This window comes from Megalobrama amblycephala, linkage group LG10, assembly GCF_018812025.1.
Source record: "Megalobrama amblycephala isolate DHTTF-2021 linkage group LG10, ASM1881202v1, whole genome shotgun sequence".
NCBI lineage: Eukaryota > Metazoa > Chordata > Actinopteri > Cypriniformes > Xenocyprididae > Megalobrama > Megalobrama amblycephala.
In genome coordinates, this window is record NC_063053.1 from 19,197,150 (window position 1) to 19,218,955 (window position 21,806).

The following is a 21,806-nucleotide window of genomic DNA, read 5'->3' on the forward strand; positions in this document are numbered from 1 at the left end:
TAGCATCCTTTCACTCTCCTTTGTCCAACACTCACCCATCTCCTCAAGACGTCATGAGGCGATTTAACTTCCAGAGGTTGTCTTTTCCAGCCGTTTTTACACGTGGAGCTCACGGCGTGCCAGAACCGCCCCCGAATAATTCACTGATAAGCCGCCAGAGTTCACTTTCTAACAATCATCCATCAGCAGAGCAGCATCGCTTTGTAATCAGCTCTGTTTGAAATCCTGACCTTCTCAGCCAAAGCTGAGTGTCCTGTTCTTGTACATTTGTCAAAGTGAATTGCGGACGGGCATCAGCCAAACAGAGATAGATGGCCGGCAAATGCTGAGGTTGAGGTGTGTGAGTGTACTTTATTTGAGAAAGGCCTGACACGGCTCGCTGTTCAAAATGAAGATAAACTGTCCATTTGAACCATGGTTACTGTGGGACACCTTGAGCCTTCAAAAAAAATGTTTCTGGGTGTTTGATTTTCCTGTTCCTGTTTTTAGATAACTGCAAAATAATTTTCTTAATCAATATTTTTGTCTTATTTACACTGGAAAACAGTGTTTATTTAGTATTATTGATATATTATTGCAGTATTTATTCATATTTTGAAATAGCTTTTATTCTTATATATTTAAATGTGGTTTTTTTTTTTTTTTTTTTATATTTCTATTTGGCTTTATTTGGCTTTTCAGTTTTAGTTTTAGTAATTTTAGGACTTCAACTTGATAAGAACTTTTTTAATTTAAGGTTTTTTCCATACAAAATTTATATTTTATTTTAGTTTTATTTCAATTAACAAAAATTAAAAACTTAAAAAGATTTAATTAACAATAACAACATGCTGGAAAACTTATTAAATTGTATTTTAATTTATAATATATATATATATATATATATATATATATATATATATATATATATATATATTTTTTTTTTTTTTTTTTTTTTTTTTTAATATAACTTTTTTTTTACATTATTAATTTATATTTATTTATTTAAATTTTTGATTTATTTACCCTTAGGTTTATAAATGTATAAATTTAGGATACCAGTAATTGATCTTGCCTTAATAATGTTTGGACATTTGTTCTTGAAAACAAGACAAAAATACTGATAAAGAAATGTATTTTTGCTGTGAACAGCTGTGTATGTGGCAGTATTGCTGTTAATAACACTTATGTTGCATGAGAAAGTTGTGTGAGATATTTTCTGAAATATGTATCATTTACAGTGATATCTCAGACATTTCAGTTCAAACGTAGACTGTATATAGCAGTGGTTACATTCAGAGCAGCTGGTGATAAAGAAATGGCTGGAAGCAGATATGACTCAGACTTCCTCTCTGTCAGTGCATCATGGGGGCATCCATCTTACCTCTATCATAAGGGCGTCTGCTGCCCCAGACACGCAGACGACAGTGGCAGAGCTCAGTCTCATAAACCCACTCTCGGTCCCTCTCATTTTCTGTCCTCCTTGATGCCACATACTCTTTCTCTCTTTATCAGTCTACATCCTTCACGCAAACACACACAAAAAATGCAAATGGAAAAAGAGACAGAAAGGATATGCACGTCGGGTCAGGGATTTGTTGAGAAAGTGCAGCCCCAGCGAAAACCCAGTGACAGGCAGGATGGCGACAGAGGGGCGGCCACCCGACACCACACACCGGAGTTCAGTGTGTCTGGCGCGCTCAGAGCCTTAGAGAAGCGAGACACTCCCACATTACACGATCAATGCACAATCAGGCGGCCATGTAGAGGCAGTCACCGGCTGCAGGATAAATCCGTCATGTTTTGCTGTCTCTGTGATATACAATGCAGCTGACACTTGCCTGTGAGGATGGCCAAAAGTCATCCACTTGCACTCAGAATTACGCTTTTATTTGCCTCTCGTAAAAGAATGTTAAGTACCTGTAATGGATAAACGCCAGAAGATGTCTTGTAAGATAAATGTAATTCATATATTTATGCTTTGAGTTCTCTTTAATGTTATATTTAAACAGTTATAGTGCTATAAAATGGTCACTTGGATTCCTTTGTTTTTCGATATATGATTTTTGGCAAATCAAACACACTTGAACCTCGTTAGATGCTTGAGCTTAGAGCCTGTATTTTTATATTTTTTTCATTGGCAAAGGTAATGAGAACGCATTTGTCACTGCAAAAAAAAAAAAAAAAAAAACCTAATCGGTATATTGGTCTTGTTTTCCGGTAAAAATAAGAATTTACTTGAAAAGCAAAATTGTGTAAAATAGGAAAAATATAATATATTTTTAATTAAATATTAAAAAATATTAATTAAATATGTACAAAAGTTACAAAATATAATTTTATATTAATTGTAAATTAATAAAATAAAATAAGAAATATTTATTAAATCATGGGGTAGAGAAAAATAAAAATAAATAAATGATAAAAAATAATATTTTATATAAAAAAAATTACCATTTTATATGAAAAAATATAACGGTATTAAATATAGGATAATAGTGTAATATAGTATAATATAAATATATATTACATTGTGTATTTTATTACCCTGTTGAAAATCAGTTTCTTGTTTGAAGTTTAAACCTCGTTGAATTTTAATAATTAATGCTTAAGACGAGAAAAAAGTCTTAATAGCTTATGCAGTTTCGTAGTACAGTAAAAGTATCTAGTTGTAAAGATGTTTACTCTATGTATTTATACTGGAAAACAATACAAACATTACTAATTGAGAAATTATTTTTACCATGCCCTGATAAAAGGCAGATATAATCAGTGCAAAGTGATGAACGCGTGTTTGGCATAATCGCCATGTGATCTTCAGGAATGTGTCAGAGATGTGGTGTGTGTGTGTGTGAATGAAGTCTAGTCTGTCAGTGCGTGCTGGTTTGTGAGTGCTGACCTCTCTGTCAGCGGGATTATCTGGCAGTATTAATCTGTGATTATGGGAATTATCTGTCCATGGTGTGTTTGCATGTGTTTTTGTGTGTGCCCTCTTATTTAGTCTGATCTTCTCTGCTTACATGCTACTGACAGACTTTTTAACCAGGCTTTGTTTGGCACCCCACTGCCAGTCCAATAAGATAATTTAGTCTAAAATCTCCCTCTTTAAAGCACACAGTTGTGTCTGTACCAAGAAACGTTAAATACCTTGTCTGAGACGCTTTTATTGAGCATATGTTAATTATACACAGCATCACAATTGCTTTTGATAGTATTTCAACAGTGCTGTCAGTCACAACAGTCTCCTCGTTTAGATCAAAATCGAGTTCTTCCTTCCGTATGTGTCATGCTGATATTTAATCGAGAGCAGGTTAGTTGAGAGACTGACAGCTAATGAGTTTGTCTATTAGGACATGTTTCTGACTCGCATACCCCTATTCAGAAAGCCTGCTATTATTTAAACATGTTCCTGAAAAAAAAAGTCATCACGTTTGTGCCTGCACACAGGAGCGGAGATAGTGTGCCATTGTTCAGAGTGAGATGTTGCGACAAGATAATTGCAAGGTGTGTCTCAATTTAAGTGTCTTTAAAGTCTGTTATTGAGCAGATTTGGCAGAAGAGTTTGTGTTACTTAAAACAAGACAAAAAATACTATATATAATACAAATGCTGTTTCTTTTTTAAAACTTTATATTCCTAATAGAATCCAGAAAAAAAACGCATGACAGTTTCCACAAAAATATTGAGCAGTTTTTAGTATTCTGTTTTCAGCATTCATGATGATAAGATTTTTTTTTATTTTATTTTTTTGAGCAGCAATCAGCATATTAGAATGATTTCTGAAGGATCATGTGACACTGAATACTCGATTAATGATGCTGAAAATTCAGCTTTGCCAACACAGGAATAAATAAAATTTAAAAATTATATAAAAATAGAAAACACTCAACACTAAACAATCTTATTGAGTGATGGTGCCCACTTTTAATCACATTTTAGTGAGAGACCTTTCACCATATTGCTTTTTATTTACAGATATAGTTGTTCAAAGTAAAGCTGACACATGTCTCTTCTCTGAGTAGCGGATGGGTAAAAATATTATGTTGGCCAATAGCCACACTGTGGGGTGAAATGAATCTCTCAATGCAATGGTGAGGAATGTTCCTGCTCTACATAGGAAGTCTGTCAGCAGCTTGTAAATCAGCCCAGCTGGAAGGCACGTCAGGAGAGCAACCAATCCGCCATGTCGAGGGTGACGGATCGCTTTCCAGCACCCAGCCGTAATTCTCATGTCATGTACACACATGGTTTACAGAGAAGACGCGAGCACAAATACACAAGAAACTCAAGCCCGGGACCTCCCCTTTGGTTTGATATAACCGCAAACCCCGCTTACCTCTGTCTGCATACAGTTCTCACTTTATACTTCAGACATCCACTGTGTCTTTGAGATTGCAACATCGAAAGATATATCATTATTTGTTGGCTTTATATGAGCGTTCGTATCTAGATTCCAGAATTAATAATCGCCAAGCAACAAATGTAAATGAATGTTGGCTTTGGCTATTTAAGTAAAATAGTTATTTGTCAGTTTGATAGTAATATTTAGAATTGTAAAAAAAAAAAAAAAAAAAATGTGTACTTTTACTTTTAAATTTTTATATATATATATATATAATTTTTATGGCAGTTAAGAATTTATGCTCAGTACAAAAATCAACCATTGTCTGGTGAGACAAAAAGTTAATTTTGGACTCTGCTTATATACACTTTTCAATATATTCTTTTCTTTCCTTCTGATGTAATCACTCAGCAACTGTTCAGTTACATCTAGTTGCTCCAGTTTTTTTTTTTTTTTTTCATTGTAGCTCATAATCTGCAGCGATAATGCTTTATTATATTGAATTCTTATATTTAAAAAAATCTAAATAGTTTATCATAAGATTGCTCATTTGTAAAGTACTGAAGTTCAGAGCTAGAGAGAATGACTGGAGTGGTGTGTTTGTGTTGGTGGAGGGTTATGACTCACTGCTTTGCAGTAAAAGTTGAAGGAAGCTCAAGTTCCTGTTTGAGCCAGCTTTAGCTCTTCACCTTCTTTTTCATGTAGCCCGTAGCCTTGACATCTCTCATTTTCTCTGAGTTATTTCATCCCCTTGTAGCTTGATATTAAAGGTATCTGTCACACGCAGCACTTCAATGCCGGCCGCGGAGACGGTGTGCACGCTGAGGTCTTGATGCTTCGTGCTTCATTGTAAGTCTTTGAGGCAACTTAATGAATTATTGCTAATTTGATGTCAGTGGAATTTATTACAGTGCTTTTTTTGCAGCGTCAAGAAAAATCCTGCCGTTGATACAGCATTTTTATTAGCAGATTAAGCGACGCTAATTCAAGGACTGAAGAACAGCTACGTATTAATTCATTAATGGACGCACACTATTGACAGCCCGGGGAAGTGCTGGATCTCTTTCTGATATTCAACACTTTTAGATGTGTGTAATTAACAGTGTTAGCAAGTGTCAAGTTAGGCACTTAGCGTTAAAAGCTAACACAGTTTCCATTAATTTCACCCTCACATGACACTCAAGAGGGCCGCCCACCAGCCCCGGGCTTAATTAGCGTGCACGGTCTGATGGATTTATACATCGGTGTCATGTGATTAGCTCTCCAATGGACGGGATTCACCCGCTTTGATAGCAGTAATCGCGGGTCTGCGAACACAGCTTTAACTGAATTGATCCGAGCGTGTTGTTTGTTCTCAGTCTTTCTCTGGATGATTTGGTCACTGGCCAAGATACAACCCATCTGCTGTGATAGGCCCCGCCCCCCTCTTTGCAAGTTTGAAATGTGAGCCGCTCTTGCTTTCCCCCCCTTCCGCCCTCTGGCAAAGTGGCCGTCGCATTGCATGGGTGTGTGTGTGTGTGTGTGTGCGCGTGCATGCTTGTGTGTTTGTGTATGTGTGAATGTGTGGCTTCCATCAGTTCCAAATGAGCGAGGGTTTTAGGCATGTGGACGTCACTTAAAACACCATAAATCTGAGGTGAGAGGACATTTGCTGCTTTTTCTTCCTCTGTCTCCCTTCTTTTTTTTCCTGCCCCCACGTCCCTCTCTCTTTTTCTCTCTCTCTTGCTTCTTTTTTTTTTTTTTTTTTTTTTAACCCTTTTGAAACAACAGTGCTTCCTGTTCATTTTGTGGTTTTGCACTGCAGACAGTTTACAGGCTGTCATTGTGTGTGTGTGTGTGTGTCTGAAGTTTTCGAAGAGCTTAACCTGATTCCCTGTGGGCTACGTCTTGGAGCAGAGGAGCCAGGTATAGCAGGAGCCCATTAGCACAGAACTCCATCTGTGATTGGCTTTGCACTGGAAACCCAGAGACCGCCGCTGAATAATTGATGTGCATTGTGCAGTCGCTGGACAGGCGAAGAGAGGGGAAAACAGAGAGAGAGCCCCAGACAATCAGACCGAGATAGACAGAAAGCTCGTAGATTTCTCACGGGTTCGTCTTTGCCTGCTGGTGAAATCCCATTTTTTCTGTGCAATGAGAAGACTGCGATGAGAGCCCGATCTCGACCGTTGGTAAGTCACGTGACAGCCGGAGTGCATGCAGACGAGTTGCAGGCAGGTGTATGTATGCGCAGGAACTAACTCGTAAAGAGACCTGCGCACGATCGTAACAACTGAGCGCGTTTGACCTAGTTCCCTCTCTCCTACACAAACGCTCACACATAGAGGGTCAGAGTGGGCTTGATTATCTCCAGGAGGAGAGCTGACCTACTTGAGGCACAGTGTTTTTGTCAGTCCTTTAGCTGTTTGATGTGAATCTGGCGACAGCTTGGCTCCAGCCCGTTACATGGAGCAGCTCTCGTTCTTCACCGGCTACTGTCGGTGGCGAGTGCATGTTCGTTCTTTACGGGGTTGTAAATCATCGGATGGGAGGAAAGTTTTTTGCATCGCATTGGAGGTTCTGTTCTATGGGCCGTAGGGGCGATTTGAAAGGGGAATGAACGTGGGAATTTCTGAAAGTGGGGGGATGTGTGCTTGCTGTGCCCCTGCTGTTTGTATATTTAGAAAGCTGGCTTCATCTCTTGTGTTTCTACAGCACTGTCTGCGTCTAGGCACAATCCCTAGATATTTATAGTAAGTAGTTGTTTCTTGTAACTGCTACAGGGCGGCAGTTAAAGCGTCGTAAGGATAATATACTGCTGGAGCAAAGTCTACAGGTTCCTGTGAAGTTTTGTTAAAGCTCTCGGCCTCTGAGTGCATGCTGATGGGGAAATAAACAGCAGTTTGCTGTAATGAGGATCCTGCTGTTCATGTGTGAAACTTCCTCCTCAGTGGTGAGGAGCTTTTAATAGCTCGGTGCTTTTTGCCCATGTGTCGATTGTGTTTGGTGGAATTACTTTATTTAAACATGCAGATGTTGTGCTAATGCTTTGGCATGCAAATGTTTTAAACAAGTTTAAACTTCTTAAGCTATTTAAAATTACGCTAGTTTCTCTTGAGGTTGAGAAGACAATAAGACACCTTTTTTAGAAAGTGTAATTTTGAGAGGTATAGTATTGGGATTTTTAGAATGCATCCCAATACATTTAGAATTATTTGAATAAATTGTCGACTTAAACAGGTCCTATGATGCTTTTTGGTTTTCCTTTTACCTTTAGTGTGTAATGTATCTGTTTGTGTATGTATAGGATCTGCAAAGTTACAAAGAATAAATCCCTTTGCGGGAGACTATGAGCTATCTAACAGAGAACATTGCTCCAGATCTGCCTAAAAGTCCTCGATTGAAGTCCAGATAATATTTCCTCAAACATCTGTGTCACAATGTGAAAAATTGGCATAATGCCTGTCCAAAGGCATATACAAAGAAAGAAGACGAGGCTTATTTGTATTGTTGTGTTGTCGTCATGTTGTGGAGATGCTCCGAAAGCAAAACTTGTTTGTTAGGAATCAGAGGTTAAGATTTATTTATAAAGCTGTACAACCCAAATTTTGCTTGTGTACAGTGTATTTTATGGGGGACAGCTTCCTGATCCTGGGAGAGCACAACACCGGAAGAAAAAAAAACTGCTTACCACTGTGAAACGTTCTGCTCAAGTCGTGCTCAAAGTTTGGCCCGATCGATTGGCTTGATCATCTGCATTTTCACAATCCGACTCGGGCTCGAACTGATATGGTAAAACCGACAACATGTGGATTGTAACTGTGTTTACAATTTCTTAATGCCGTAGAAGCTGAAGCTTGCGATAATGGTAATGCTGTTACATTTTCAACACATGCTTGTAGTGTTAGGCCAATCACAATGCACTGTGTCTGCTGTCCAATCAGAGCACTCTGAGCTTTTCGGAAGGAGGGACTTTGTAGAAATCAGTGCTTACAGACAGACTGGGAATAGAGGTACTCCAGTAATGAAGTGTGTGAATTTTTTTTTTTTTTTTTTAGCATTAAAGTATCTCAACCAATTCTATTACACCAAATAAACAAAATAATGAACTTTTAAAATAGCATCACATGATCACTTTAAACATGTCCTTTATTGCTGCATTTTTTAATAAGTGGCTAAAAGATGTAGGTCTTGGGGCCGGTTCACACCGAATGCATTTTTCCATTCCACTGCACTACTTTTCCATTGTTTTTCAATGTAATCACATGCTAGACGGATGTGTTTGACTGTTGTGTTCGCGTCTTGAGTCTTTAGCAGCGTCTTGTGCATGATACAGCTTTCTAAAATTGTACCACTCAAGATAAAATAAGATAAAAATAACTTTTAAAAAATCTTTAGACCTTGTGTTCTCTGTGAATGGCCCCTTAAGATGATAACATACATCAGAGGTTATATTTTACAGCTTTAAAGCTCTAGCTTTTGTTCAACTGAGTGCAAAAGCCAACTAGCAAATGCATTTCATGAATTTTCCACAGACCCCGGTAAAGTGCCATTTCCCCAGCGCAAACATTTACTGTTGCCCATGGTTACAAAGTGGATACAAGGTAAACGTCACAAGAAGTAGGCTGTGTTAACAAACAAAACAAACCATAAACTGTCTGATTACTGTAAAGGTTTATGATAGAATAGGTTAGATTTTAAATTCTGATTGGATGAGCTGCGTTTAAAGATGTAAAAATACAGATAACACTTTCTATATTGATGTACTAAGTTGCTATACGTTGCTTGGCAACCATAAACAGTCATAAATGAACTACAGTACATATATTAATAATAATACTCATAAGTATAACTATTTATAAAACACAAGGAATATATAAGGAACCTGGGAAAGTATGATGTTTCCACAAAAAACTGTTTTCAACATTGTTAATGATAAGTTTCTCAAGCACAAAATTAGCATATTAGAATGATTTCGGAAGGATCATGTGACACTGAAGACTGGAGTAATGATGCTGAAAATTCAGCTTTGCCATCACAGGAATAAATTATATTATATAGATATAATTATTTAAATAGAAAACTATTATTTTAGATTGTTCTATTGATAAGTTTTCTGTAAAAATATACACACACACAAAAGATGTGAATAAGGATATGAATGAAGAGATAAGATTAACCATCTGTGGCTGAATTGTCTTGTCTTAAGGATCTGTTTTAAAGAGAATTTCCATTAGTGCTATAAAGTAGTCGGAGCCTGTAGGAAAAAATAGTGACAGTTGAGTAGAGTTGAGTATGTTGTTAATATGACTAATTTGATATTTAGATGTTTCCTCATACAGTGACAAGTGTGTTAGTCATATGAAGCATCATGAGGATTTTTGCATAACTGTAATTAAAATGATGTGTCATGAGATATTCTGTGGTGTATTTTTGACATATTTAGATTTGTAGATGTTGGAATGTCATGTTAGGATTTAAGAATCAAATTCAAAAGAATCAAACACTGTTTATAAATACTTTTAAATGTATCAGTGTTTATTAATAATTATATCATTGTGATGGACCAAAATCTGTATAAAACTCTTCTGAGCATGAGATTTCTGACAAATGTGCAAGCACCTGGAATATTTCAGCGAATCCGTTGATTTTTAGATAATTTCTTCTAAGACGAGAAGTCAGTATATCGCACAGCAGACCAGAACAGAAAAAGGGTCCCGTCAAGTCCCATCAATTCAACCAGGACATCAGCTCACTCATTGATGACGTCAACTCTGCTTACTAATACTATCTTGTCTTAATATTGCTTTGCCCCTTTGAGTAAAATGTTGAATTTGAACCCTACAGAAACCACCACCTGCAGGAGATGTCAGAGTGACACAGGTACTCTTCTGTGTTATAGCATTGTTTGGCTTGTGAAACACATCTAGTGGAGAGCTCTTTCTCTCTTTCTTTCTCTCTCTCTCTCTTCATCATCATCCTGGGCATTCATTCTGTTTTTTTTTTTTTTTTTTTTTTTTTTTTTTTTTTTATTCATATGTACGCAGTCACAGGAGATGAATCACAGTGACGCAGACGCTTTTGATGTGCTTCCTTTGTTGCGGGGTGTGTGTTGGGGGGTCATTTGGCTTCTGACTGAGCATCCATACCTGTTTCACAGACGCATGGGCTGCACTGTCATCTCAGATTATCCCGGGATTTTCTCCCGTCATCTATTGCGCAGGTACTGTAGGATTACAGCCCAGGGTTCCATCTTTTTTTTTATTTGTCCGGACTGTGCAGCTCATTGAATAGGATTGACGTCCCATTTTGTGGTATTTTATGCTCAAAACATAGCCTTCATCCGTATGTCACTCACTTCTAGGGCTGCCCTGTGTTGTGTGCCGGTCTTTCTGTCAGCTCTTCCCTGTTTCATCGCAGTCATTCATTTCCATTTTAGCCGAATCTGTAGCGACAATGCACTGTGCCGTGTGCTTCAAAATCCTTTCCAATTCAAAAGGGCATCAAGCTGTTTCGATTCTCTCAAACAGACAGCAGAAAGTCAGCGAGCGCACGTTGTGCGGATGTTTCTGCACTGTAGGAAGCGCATTACATCTGTCACTGACAGAAACAGACACCGACATGTGATCGTTTATGTATGTATTCAAATGAGAAATATCAGTTTCATCTGTTCTGTTGTGTTTGTGTAAATCTGTGTGAAGTGTTTTAATCTGCAAGTATCTGACTGATTTTCTGTGTGTGTGTGTGTGTGTGTTTGCGTCGTCGTGTGTGTTGTGCTGGAGAGTGTCCTGAGTGGTTACGTCACTCGGTGTAAACGGTGGTCACTTTGTGGCCTGTTAGCCTCAGTTAAAGGTTAATAACTCCTACGTGTGTGTGTGTGTGTGTGTGTGTGTGTGTGTGTGTGTGTGTGTGTGTGTGTGTGTAGACTGCACTCAGGTTCAACTCTGGCCTTAATTAATATGTGAGCCTCTCGTACATGAGGACCTGCCCTGTGTCATTAGTTAATAGTAGTGCACTGCTTGAGCACATGTCTGCTGTACTGCCGGCCATTGAGCACTAAGGGAAGACTGTTTTATAGACCTCACCAAGAGTCACATCAGCAGTGCATTTTTACAGTTAAACCATCCCTCTTAGCAGTCCCAGACAGCATCTGCTGCCATTTTTCACTTCTTTCAGCACAGGGAGTCATTTTTTATTTTTTATTTTTTATAATTGATTTTTTTGTAAACATGGTCAAATGTATTTAGCATAGCTGACAGTACTTTGCTGTTTTTGATAGCTGGAAGCATAAGCAAATAATCCAAAATGTTATATTGCTGAACATTTAGCAAGGAATGTAAAGAACTTTGTAAATGATGGTTGTTCTTTTTGGCGGAATTCTGTGCATACCTATTAGGCAGTAAAGTGTAGATATGGCTAATTATAGAATAATTATTTAGCTTGAAGAATTTTGGCTCTGGGATGCAGCTTCCTTGTTATACACCTTGCATCTTTCTTGTCTCTTCTTGTGTACCCGTCAAAAGTGTGCATTTTTCTGGCTTGTGTGTGGTGGTATTACACAAATCTCTCTATGAAGACTGTTGGGAAGTTGGGAAGTTCTCCTTTAAGCTGCTTATATTCACTGGGAAAGACCTGCAATAACAGATTGAAGTATTTAGGATGGATGAATTGCGGAGGAATCTGTAGGGACCAGTATTTTCAAACAAACTGATTACCTGTGACTTAAGCTACAATTCATAATCATGTTTTCTTTTTTGTTTTATTGCATAAAAGACTAAATTATTGCATAATTGATCTTTTGTCATTAGGTATCAGTAAAAATATATCTTAACTTTCTCCATTACCCATGGGCAGTATTTGCTGTTGGATTTCTGTTTTATTGCTTTTATAGGTCAGATGAGGTTAGATGATGGTCTCAGTGAGGTGAGGATGAAGGGCAGACACAGTATGGCCATGTGGACAGCAGGGTTGCTTATTTTTTACTGAGTGGTCCAGGAAGGTCAGTCGGCACGTCTGCCAATTCACTGTGGCATCGGTCTGATACTCTCACAGACTCACAGATTGAGGAAGAGGGTGAGAGAAAACGTCTCTGAGGACGTTTGAAAATATGGCTTGTGAATTCCATCCACATTTACTTTCTAGACATCCTTTTTGGGTTTGAAATCTTCCCACTTTCCAAAGCTGCACCAGTCAAATATCTAATGCATTCTGTGAATAAGGAGTGGGCAGGACATAGATTGTGTAATTATTTTAATGAGGTTTGGCCTTTGGCAAGAAATCAGATATTTAACTTCACCAAACATTAGCTCAGCTCCAAGTCCTATTGAGCTGCCTACCTAGCATTTTGAAGCATCATTGAAAGCATCTTTTTCTGCCTTCTAAGATACCTCATTTTGCCATATTTAAGGCAAGTATGGTAATCCTTAAATAAATGCATTGCCACAAGCACAATGGAAAAAAAGATAATCCAACAAGGTGGACGAAATTTCCATTCAAAATTTAATCGATAAAATTGTATGTAAACAACAACAACAAATACTTTATTAGACATTATTGTGTGTACAATGCATGCTTTTGCATATTTATCTTAGCAACATGCTAATGTAAAACTCAATGGAATCAGTTGCAAGTTGAGTCATTGTGCAGAGTGCTATTTGTATGTGTTGCCTATGTAGAGTGCCCAAATCAGTCACTTATGTGGTTCCATTTCAATTAGGATGCTGTCTATGTAGGTAGTAAGACAGCATGGCAGCTCACTGGGTTTTTGGAACAGACCCTTTGATTAAATGTTAAAGTTTCTGCTTGATTTTGTCCATTTTGACCCAACTCCTTTGTCTTAACCTCCATTTACTGAGTGACATCCACTTTTTATTAGCAACATCTTAATCAAATAGCTCATAATTTAAGCCAGTAAAACTGGGCGAGAAATGAGAGTTTGGTCGAGATGGGATTCTGGCAGAGATGAAGCAGCCAACCTTAGAAGGAATGATGGGCAAACATTCTTGGGGCGGCCTCAGAGGCGATTTGGGTAACCGGGGGTGACCTGGCTTCCCTACACACCGGATCATTTGGGGATTTACCCTGGTCAGTTATTCAAAGCTCACTAAACCTGCTTGAAGAGCCTCTTCTCTAGACAATGAGCAGACAGGGAGGGGGGTTGGTTTGGGTTGGTTTATGTAGTGTCTGTCTCTCTGCTCTGTTTTGCCAGAAGTCTGTAGAGCCACAGGCTGTTGTCCCCTCAGTAAGATGGTTTCTGCTGCAGTCTGGCACCTTTAGGAATGGCATAACATGGCTAGTATGAGTCACAGATCTTACATTTCTAGCAAATGTGGCTGTCTGCTCACTTGGAGTGCTGTCTTTTAAAGAGAGATTATTATTATTATTTTTTTTTTTTTTTACAATATTAACATTTTAAGTGTTTTATGATGACATAATGTGACTGTGTAACCCATTCATTTGTAAACACTGTTAATGTATTTGTTCTCACTCTGAAATTACTTTTTACACTGTTTAACAACAGTTGTTGCAGCTGCCGTGTGGTGATAAATGGCACACAAAGTATGCTAAGTCTCAGACTGTATTAGAGTCTGGCTGGTGTAAGCAAACCTCAGTTTTAGCATCTGGCATGGCTTTCTGAGAACTGTGCTCTATGCTGGTACTCTTCTCTTCCTGCTGGGATCACTGCCTGGTGCACACCGCTGTGAGCCAGCCCTGCCACCATAATGCCCGCTGACATAGTCCCAACACACAGCCATGCCACCGAAATGGTCATTGCCACAGACCCAGCATAGAGCTACTGTAGCCTACTGCCAATTTAACACTCAACACAACCCTTTCTGGAGCAGGTGTCTGGCAATGCGAATAGGACTAAATGAGGGAAGGGAGACAGATGAAAGGAAAACGGAGACTGAGAGAGGCGTTTTAATACAGGGAATGAAAGAGAAATGTGATTAATGCTGATTTACTGGTGAGTAGGGATGCATGATATCATTTGTTAGAGAAACTTTTTGGTACTCGGTGCTGGTCTTTGCTAATGTTGTAATGTGCGGTGGGACGTATGATTTGAGGACAGCATGACTGTGTTAAACAAAATATATACAATATATATACAAATATGAATATTCATTATATAATAAAAAATAAATATAAATAATAAAACGTGTGATAAAAATTCTTTTAAAGCACCTCTTTTTTTGGGGGGGGTTTTCATATCCTGCACCTGCGCAGTTGTCTACTTGCACAACAGGAGCTTCACACGGATGCAAATTAATAATTGTTACATATACATTTTGTTCTGCTTCTAGTGTTTTGTTATACAGAGTATATCGTGTATATGCTCAATATAGTTTTTTTCTTACTGAAGCATTTTGAGTATATGAGCTCAATATTGGACCAAAATCAGTGCATGCCTACTGATGAGAGAGATCACGATACAGTAAATGCTGTGCATTAATATGACAACACAGCCCCGTGGGTAGTGGTGGAGGCGAAGATGTTTACGGGAGAAATCGTGTAGCTGTATTCAGCTAGGTGAGAGAGATATTGTGCGCTGCCGGAAGGTACCGTGTTGATTAGGTTGTTTTTCCTTGAGTTTACTGGTTGAATGGTTGAATTGCAGGCAGGAGAGCTCTAGTCTTTGTTACGTGTGGGAGGCATGCTAGGCGGGGAACATCAGTTGAAAATTGGCAGGCGGCGTCTGGCTGTAACCTGTCATATGAGCTCTAAGTTGGTCTTTTGTGAGAAAATAGCAGTTGCCAGCATGCAGAGGTAGTGATTTAGCTGGCCGATAAGCTCTCTGTAATGGCAGGGTAGAATAATTCTCATTGAAGTAGGTGGGTGATTCCAGCCTCCCGCTCCAATCCTGCTGGGACGGCTTTCACGCCTGTCGCAGAGAGGTGAGAAGCGTTCTCTTTGAAACAGACCCCTTTGATATATTTACACAAACGCGATTTTCTCACTGTAATTGTGTGTTTGAACTTGGAAGGGAAAGTGCGTCAGGTGCCGCTGGGATATTGAATAACTTAAAGCCTTTTCCTGGAAGAATTCCAGTTAGGATACAGTAATGCATTAAGGGTCCATGAATTTTATTCTGAAATGGTTATTAATAGAGGCATTAAATGACTAATGTCACTCCAATACCAATAAAAATTGTCATTTACTCAATTATTTCGATCCTGATGTTGTTCCAAACCTGTTTGACTTTGTCTTCCTTAGACCACAAAGGGAGATGTTAGGTTGAATATTCACACTGCCTATTTGCAAACATATCTCAACTAAAAAATTAAAATAAAAAAAAAAGCAACATAAAGCAAAACATAAAAACATAACTTTGTGTGAGGAACTGACCGAAATTACACTGGCTGTTCCCCTCCACCTTTGTTTTGAACATGTACATTCTACTAAACATCTCCTTTTTTGTTTCACAGAATAAATAAACTCATACAGGTTTGGATTGACATAAAGAGGGTGAGTAAATTATTTTTAGGTGAACTATCCCTAAAGTGCAATCTGTGGTAAATAAGACTGAGGCACGTGTGTGTGTGTGTGTGTGTGTGTGTGTGTGTGTAGTGTTCTTCAGGAGCTTGTGTGCTCGTTTACATTCCCCCAGCAATAAAGGCGCTGGAGACAGCTGAGCAGTCTTCATAGTCATTACTGGCTGATCGATTTAGAGAGGAAAGAGCCAAGACAGACGTCTGTCTCTCTGCACCAGACTCAGAGAGAGAGAGATATTCTGGACTCTTGACACCACCCTCTCTGTTCAAATAGCCGTAGCAGGTTTTTTTTTTTTTTTTTTTTTTAACTCATCTACTGTCTGTGAAGTAGATTTAGAGAAGAAAGAGGGGTATTGTTCCAGGTATGAACTCGTCTTAGGGGAAAGAGAATATTTTATAAGGTCCCTTGCAGAATCTGTTTGATGGCAATGGAAGACTAGAGGTGCAGCACCACTGAAACAGTTCCTGGCTTTTGTTCTTGTTCTGTCAGCGTGTGATTCAGTTTTTTAGAGAATATTTTTTCCCCCTACTTGTTCTCTATGTGCAGCTCTGAGTCATTCTATGAAACAGGCACCTTTTTCATGTTAGAATGGTGAATTTTAAAGTACATTGTATGATTTTAAATATTCTTTCAGACATAGAATGTCTTTTAGTTCTAATAAATTGCATTGTACCACCTCAAGTTCAAATATTATTTTGAGATATTCTGAACTTGTGACATTGGCAGTGTGATGAGGTGAAACATTTCAAACTGTTCTCCCTGCATATCCTCCTTATTATATTTACAAAAAATGTTTTAGTACAATACATTTTCAATTTATTTTTAACAAATATGCTTACATTTATAAAACACTTCATAGCAGTTGTTTGTGTTTTTAGTGCACTTGATCAGATGTTGTGGACACAAATGGTACTCTTGTCATGGAATGACTCAGCTAGTAGCGAGTATCTATCTAAATAGTGTCAGTTGGAAAGTATGAGGACTGTTTGTATGAAGAGCACTTAAAGGCAGCGCTACTGTTTCAGCCGTATGCAGCATGTAAAATGGATTAGACCAGAATCTGGCTAGGTGCCAGCTGCTGCCATCCTGAACCGACTCCATCACCATGGTGAGAGGCTTGTTTTGTCACCCCTCTCAGGAGTAAAGTGCTGCCAGGACACATCACAGGCATGATTCACCAACCTCAGCACTGATTCTCATCTCCCATTTCTTGCTCTTTCTCTCCGTCCTTCATCATCCTCCCTTCACGAGAGGGGACGACAGGTCTTCTGTAGTAGGATCACTGCTTAAAGTGCACTGCAGATGAAAAGCATATGATCCTATGAGAAGCACACTGACAAGCTATTATAGAGGATCCCAAGCATGCTTGTACCTGTACTGTGATTATAGTGACCTCTAGTGGCAAAGACATGAACTGATTAAGATATTGCAACACTTTTGGCACCACTATAACCATTGCTTGTACTGGGGGGTTGGCATTTGAACAATCCCCTTACCTTAAAAATATGGAAATTTGAACATAAACGATACCTCAAATTGTGCGACTTAAGGAGAGATTTGCATGTGACAATACTTTTCTAAGTGATCAGCCTTATGATTTACACTAAAACTCATGAAAAATTCCATAGACTTGGATTAAAGGAGGAACCAGATGAGATTGTTGGACTTGGATCACCAAGAAAACCCTTGCAACCACAATGCAACACACTGAAAAAACAGTCAGAACTCTTCAAACTACATGACATCCAGTCTAGAATCATGGCGAAGAGTTTTGCTCCTGCTAAATAGCAATCTGAAGATAGAATAAAGAAGATTGCTGTTCAGCTAAAAGGTGATTTGTCTCTCTTCCAAAGATCCTTCCTGATCTCTCTTTCTCTTTGTTTGTCTCTTTTCTCCAGCACTCCTGTCGTCCTGGTGCGAGGAGCTGGGGCGGCTACTCTTGTTGCGACATCAGAAGAATCGTCAGAGTGATCCACAGGGCAAAGTACCCTTGCAGCCGCCCATGAACTCTATGAAGCCCTCGCTCTCACATGGGTCAGTACCCAGACAAAACTCTGCTCTACTGCTAACCCGACGCTTACTGATGCTGTTCTAAGCACTGTTGAAAACTCACAGTAGTCTCACCCCTTCTGCTTTCTCAGAATTTCCTCTCGAAATGGAGTCCTAGTGCACTCATCCAGCAAAGAATTGTTTGTTTTTATGTGGCATATGATCTTGAAGACTAGGCTTTTCCTAGAAGTCATTGACCAAGCTTTAAATAACAGCCATGTAAACACGATGACATCTCCACAAAGCTTTGTTCTCACAATGTTCCAAACAACAGCAGATAAAAACATGAAAACGTAACATTACTGTCTAGGTACATCAACTAGTGTTTGATAGATTGCCAGAGAAAATGTTACTGTACTGGAGAGGGAAATTCCCTAGCTTAGTGATGTTTTACAGAACATTTTGTGCTCTAGGGCTGGTGATTGGCCTCTTTTGCAAACATTACTGCTTCATTTTCATGGAAAAACAAATGTTCTGAAGTCAGGAAGGGGATGTGTTGGAGTCAACTCTTTCTCAATGTGCGTTTGATGCCACTGATCTCACATTAGTATTTGAACACTGTTTTGTAGTGATGGGTCCTTTCCATATGACAGCGTTCCCTGGCAACAAAACACTAACCAGGCCCCGGGCTCGCTGTCAGTGGTTACAACAGTGTGGGGAGTTACCAATACGTCACAAAGTCAGGTGAGTCACACATATAGTGTCACTGTATGAAAACAGTAACATTGATAGTGATAACATTGATCTATTAACAAATGTTGCTTTTGATCTAGGTATTGGGTAACCCCATGGCCAATACCAACAATCCCATGAACCCTGGAGGCAATGCACTAGGGTCGGGTATGTCAGCCAACAACCCAGGGATCAACTCACCTCAGTTCCCTGGCCAACAACAACAGTTTTCATCCAAAGGGGGATCTAACCAGGCCTACATGCAGCAAAGCATGTATGGGCGTCCAGGGCACCCGGGAGGAGGCGGCTTTGGTGCAAGGTAATGTTTCAAGACGTTTCAAGCATTAGAGAGGCCGTTCCAGACAGGATGATGGGAAGTTGTTTGACAGAGTTGCTTTGCATCACTCTGGGAGATTCAATAAGCTATAGAAGTCTCTCCCATTAGTGATACTTGACACAAGGTTTTAAAGCCAAGCCGACACTCAGTTCAAGGATGTTTTTCTCGAAAAGGGATGATATCACCTTCTTGTTGTGCCAAGTGCAAATCCAGGAAAGATTTATGTGGTGTTCCAACAAGTTTTATTCCATTAAATAGACATTTCTGTCTCTGTCAGTTGTGATATAGACGTTTATGTGATGTTTACTCCTTCTACTCAGTTACCCGGGCGGGCCGAATGCGCCAGGTGGCATAGGAATGCCCCCTCATACACGACCACCTTCGGATTTCACCCAACCTGCTGCCGCCGCCGCCGCCGCTGCTGTCGCTGCTGCGGCCGCCACGGCAACAGCCACTGCCACAGCAACCGTAGCTGCCCTGCAAGAGACCAACAAAGACATGAACCAGTACAACCAGGTCGGTCCCTCTCTGGTTTTGGCTTCTTATCCTGGATTTCTAAATAAGTCCACTTGTTCATCCGAAATGCCGCTGGCCTTCTCCACAGGTCTGCTCCTCTTTCCAGATGGGGCCGACGCAAGGCTACAACAGCCAGTTCATGAACCAGCCAGGGCCCCGCGGCCCCCCGTCCATGGCAGGAGGCATGAACCCAGCTGGTATGGGTGGTGGCATGAATAGCTCCAACATGAGTGGCCCTCCGATGGGTATGAACCAGCCCAGAGGCCCAGGGATGGGACCATTTGGTGGCCATGGGCAAAGGATGCCCCAACAGGGTTACCCTGGACCCAGACCTCAGTCTATGCCCATGCAGGGCACTAAGAGGCCTTATCCAGGAGAGGTAAATCCATCATTGGCTCATCAATCGACTTTCAGCAGACATTCTGTATTCGCTATTTGTGTTGGTGAACTAAGTTTTTGTTGTTGTTGTTGTTGTTGTTTTTTCACAGCCTAATTATGGAGGCCAGCAGTTTGGACCCAATGGCCAGTTTCCCAACCAGCAAGGGCAGTACCCTAACCCAAATGCTTCCAGAGCTCTTCCATCACCCAATTACCCTGGGCAGAGGATGCCAGGACAACAGAGCTCTGGCCAGTACCCTCCAACAGGGGTAGCCATGGGCCAATACTATAAGGTAAATTCATATTGGTTGGATTTTACAGTGTTAGTAGACACAATTTTCTTGAGGTAATTGTTTAATTCAGCTGCTTTTTTTTTTTTGAAAGGCCACATTTAGTTTAAATTTGCAATAAAAGAAAGTAGCGACAGATCTTTTCTTCAGTATTGTGATGTACATCCAAGTGTAACGGATTAATGAAAAAAAAAGATTGTAGTGCAGGAAATGGGTTCTATGCATTCAGTTGTTGATTAGATTTTGATATGTGGGCATTGCACAGTTTAACTGGAGTAAACGATTGGAGAAGTCTGGTATACGTTACCAGAGAATAGTCTGTCGTTTTTATCAGAAGATTGAGTTGATTAAAAATTATGAGGTAAAACAAAATTGTTAAAAATGTTCACAATAATATCTATAACCTGCATTTACAAAATAGGGTGAATTTTCATTCAATTCTTTAATAAAAAAAATGTATTTAGGATTTAATATTAATATCTTTTAGTATATTTTTGTCAGGTTTTCGCTGTGAAAATTGCCATTGAAGCTGTCATGGAAAACAAAGTTGTAGTACTGTTGTTTGCCTGACTGTTTATTTTTGCTTGTTAGGAGACTAGAAATAGAATATTAATAGCAGCTATCTTGCTTTTAACTCTCTATGCTCTTTCCTATTTCAGCAAGAGCCGTTTAATGGTCAGAACACCAATTTCTCTGGAGGTGGTTATGGGTATAATCAAGGAAATGGGGTAGGTTTTTGTGTTTACAAACACAAATATGTGTAATCATCTTCCATTTGTACTATGTAAAATGTACAGATCTGCTCTATATTTAGCGATTGTGCTCAGTAACTGTATGTCTCTTTGGCTAAAGCCTCCTCGGCAGGTGGTGAACTATCCACACTCACCGGTTCCTGGGAACCCCACGCCACCCATGACTCCAGGAAGTAGTATCCCTCCATACTTGTCGCCTAATCAGGATGTCAAGCCCCCGTTTCCTCCTGACATGAAGCCAAGCATGACATCTCTGCCTCCGCCTCCAAGTGAGTCCCGCAAAGAAACCACACGCACAACCGTAATTTTGCATTGATCTCTGCTCTGTCTGTATTACAAGCTCGGTCACAGTCTATCAGAATAAACCCCTGAGAACCCTTTGATCCGCCACCTGCAGCTGAGTAGAGAAAAAGTCCCATTGCACATTTGTCTGAGATTCATGCATTTTTCACATCCACTCAGAGCTCATTCATAATATATGTGCTTCGGTGGGAAAGGGTGATACTAGGTGAAGTGAAAGCCAAACTTGAAAGCATTGATACTGTAGTCTACATGGAATGACTATGAATCCATCTAATCTTAATATTTGTTCCCATAGCCAACCCCAATGAGGAGCTTCGCCTGACGTTCCCCGTGAGGGATGGAGTGGTGCTGGAGCCCTTCAGATTAGAGCACAACCTGGCCGTCAGTAACCACGTCTTCCATCTGCGCCCCTCCGTCCACCAGACGCTCATGTGGAGGTATGTGATAAGGTTACTGCCATAAACTGTGCAGGTTCTTCCCAATGGCAACCTTAAATTTTTAAGCATTTTTCTATCGTTATTTACACACCCTCATGTTGTTCCAAACCTGTATGATTTTCTTTCTGCCATGGAATATAAAAGAAGTTGTTTAGCAGACTGTTCACACTGCTCTTTTCAATACAAAACAGACTTACATTTTTAAAAATTTTAGTTGAAACTATGATATTAAACTATAATTCCTTTTTTTTCAGAATTAATATACCATTTGAGTCTACT

The 21,806-nt window shown here is 39.5% G+C and overlaps 1 protein-coding gene across 11 annotated transcripts in view; it reads left to right on the top strand.

Annotated features, from left to right (window-relative positions):
• Positions 1-21,806, top strand: part of zmiz1a (zinc finger, MIZ-type containing 1a) — a 167,052-nt gene that overhangs the window by 132,534 nt on the left and 12,712 nt on the right. For 4 of the 11 annotated variants that reach the window (XM_048205204.1, XM_048205203.1, XM_048205206.1 and 1 more), the window contains 10 exons: positions 10,148-10,183; positions 17,692-17,827; positions 18,412-18,526; positions 18,616-18,833; positions 19,172-19,367; positions 19,456-19,746; positions 19,856-20,038; positions 20,695-20,763; positions 20,888-21,056; positions 21,386-21,527. In XM_048205204.1, the coding sequence (XP_048061161.1) occupies positions 10,148-10,183; positions 17,692-17,827; positions 18,412-18,526; positions 18,616-18,833; positions 19,172-19,367; positions 19,456-19,746; positions 19,856-20,038; positions 20,695-20,763; positions 20,888-21,056; positions 21,386-21,527 (1,555 nt within the window). The other 7 variants (XM_048205207.1, XM_048205208.1, XM_048205210.1 and 4 more) reach the window with 6 other exon arrangements.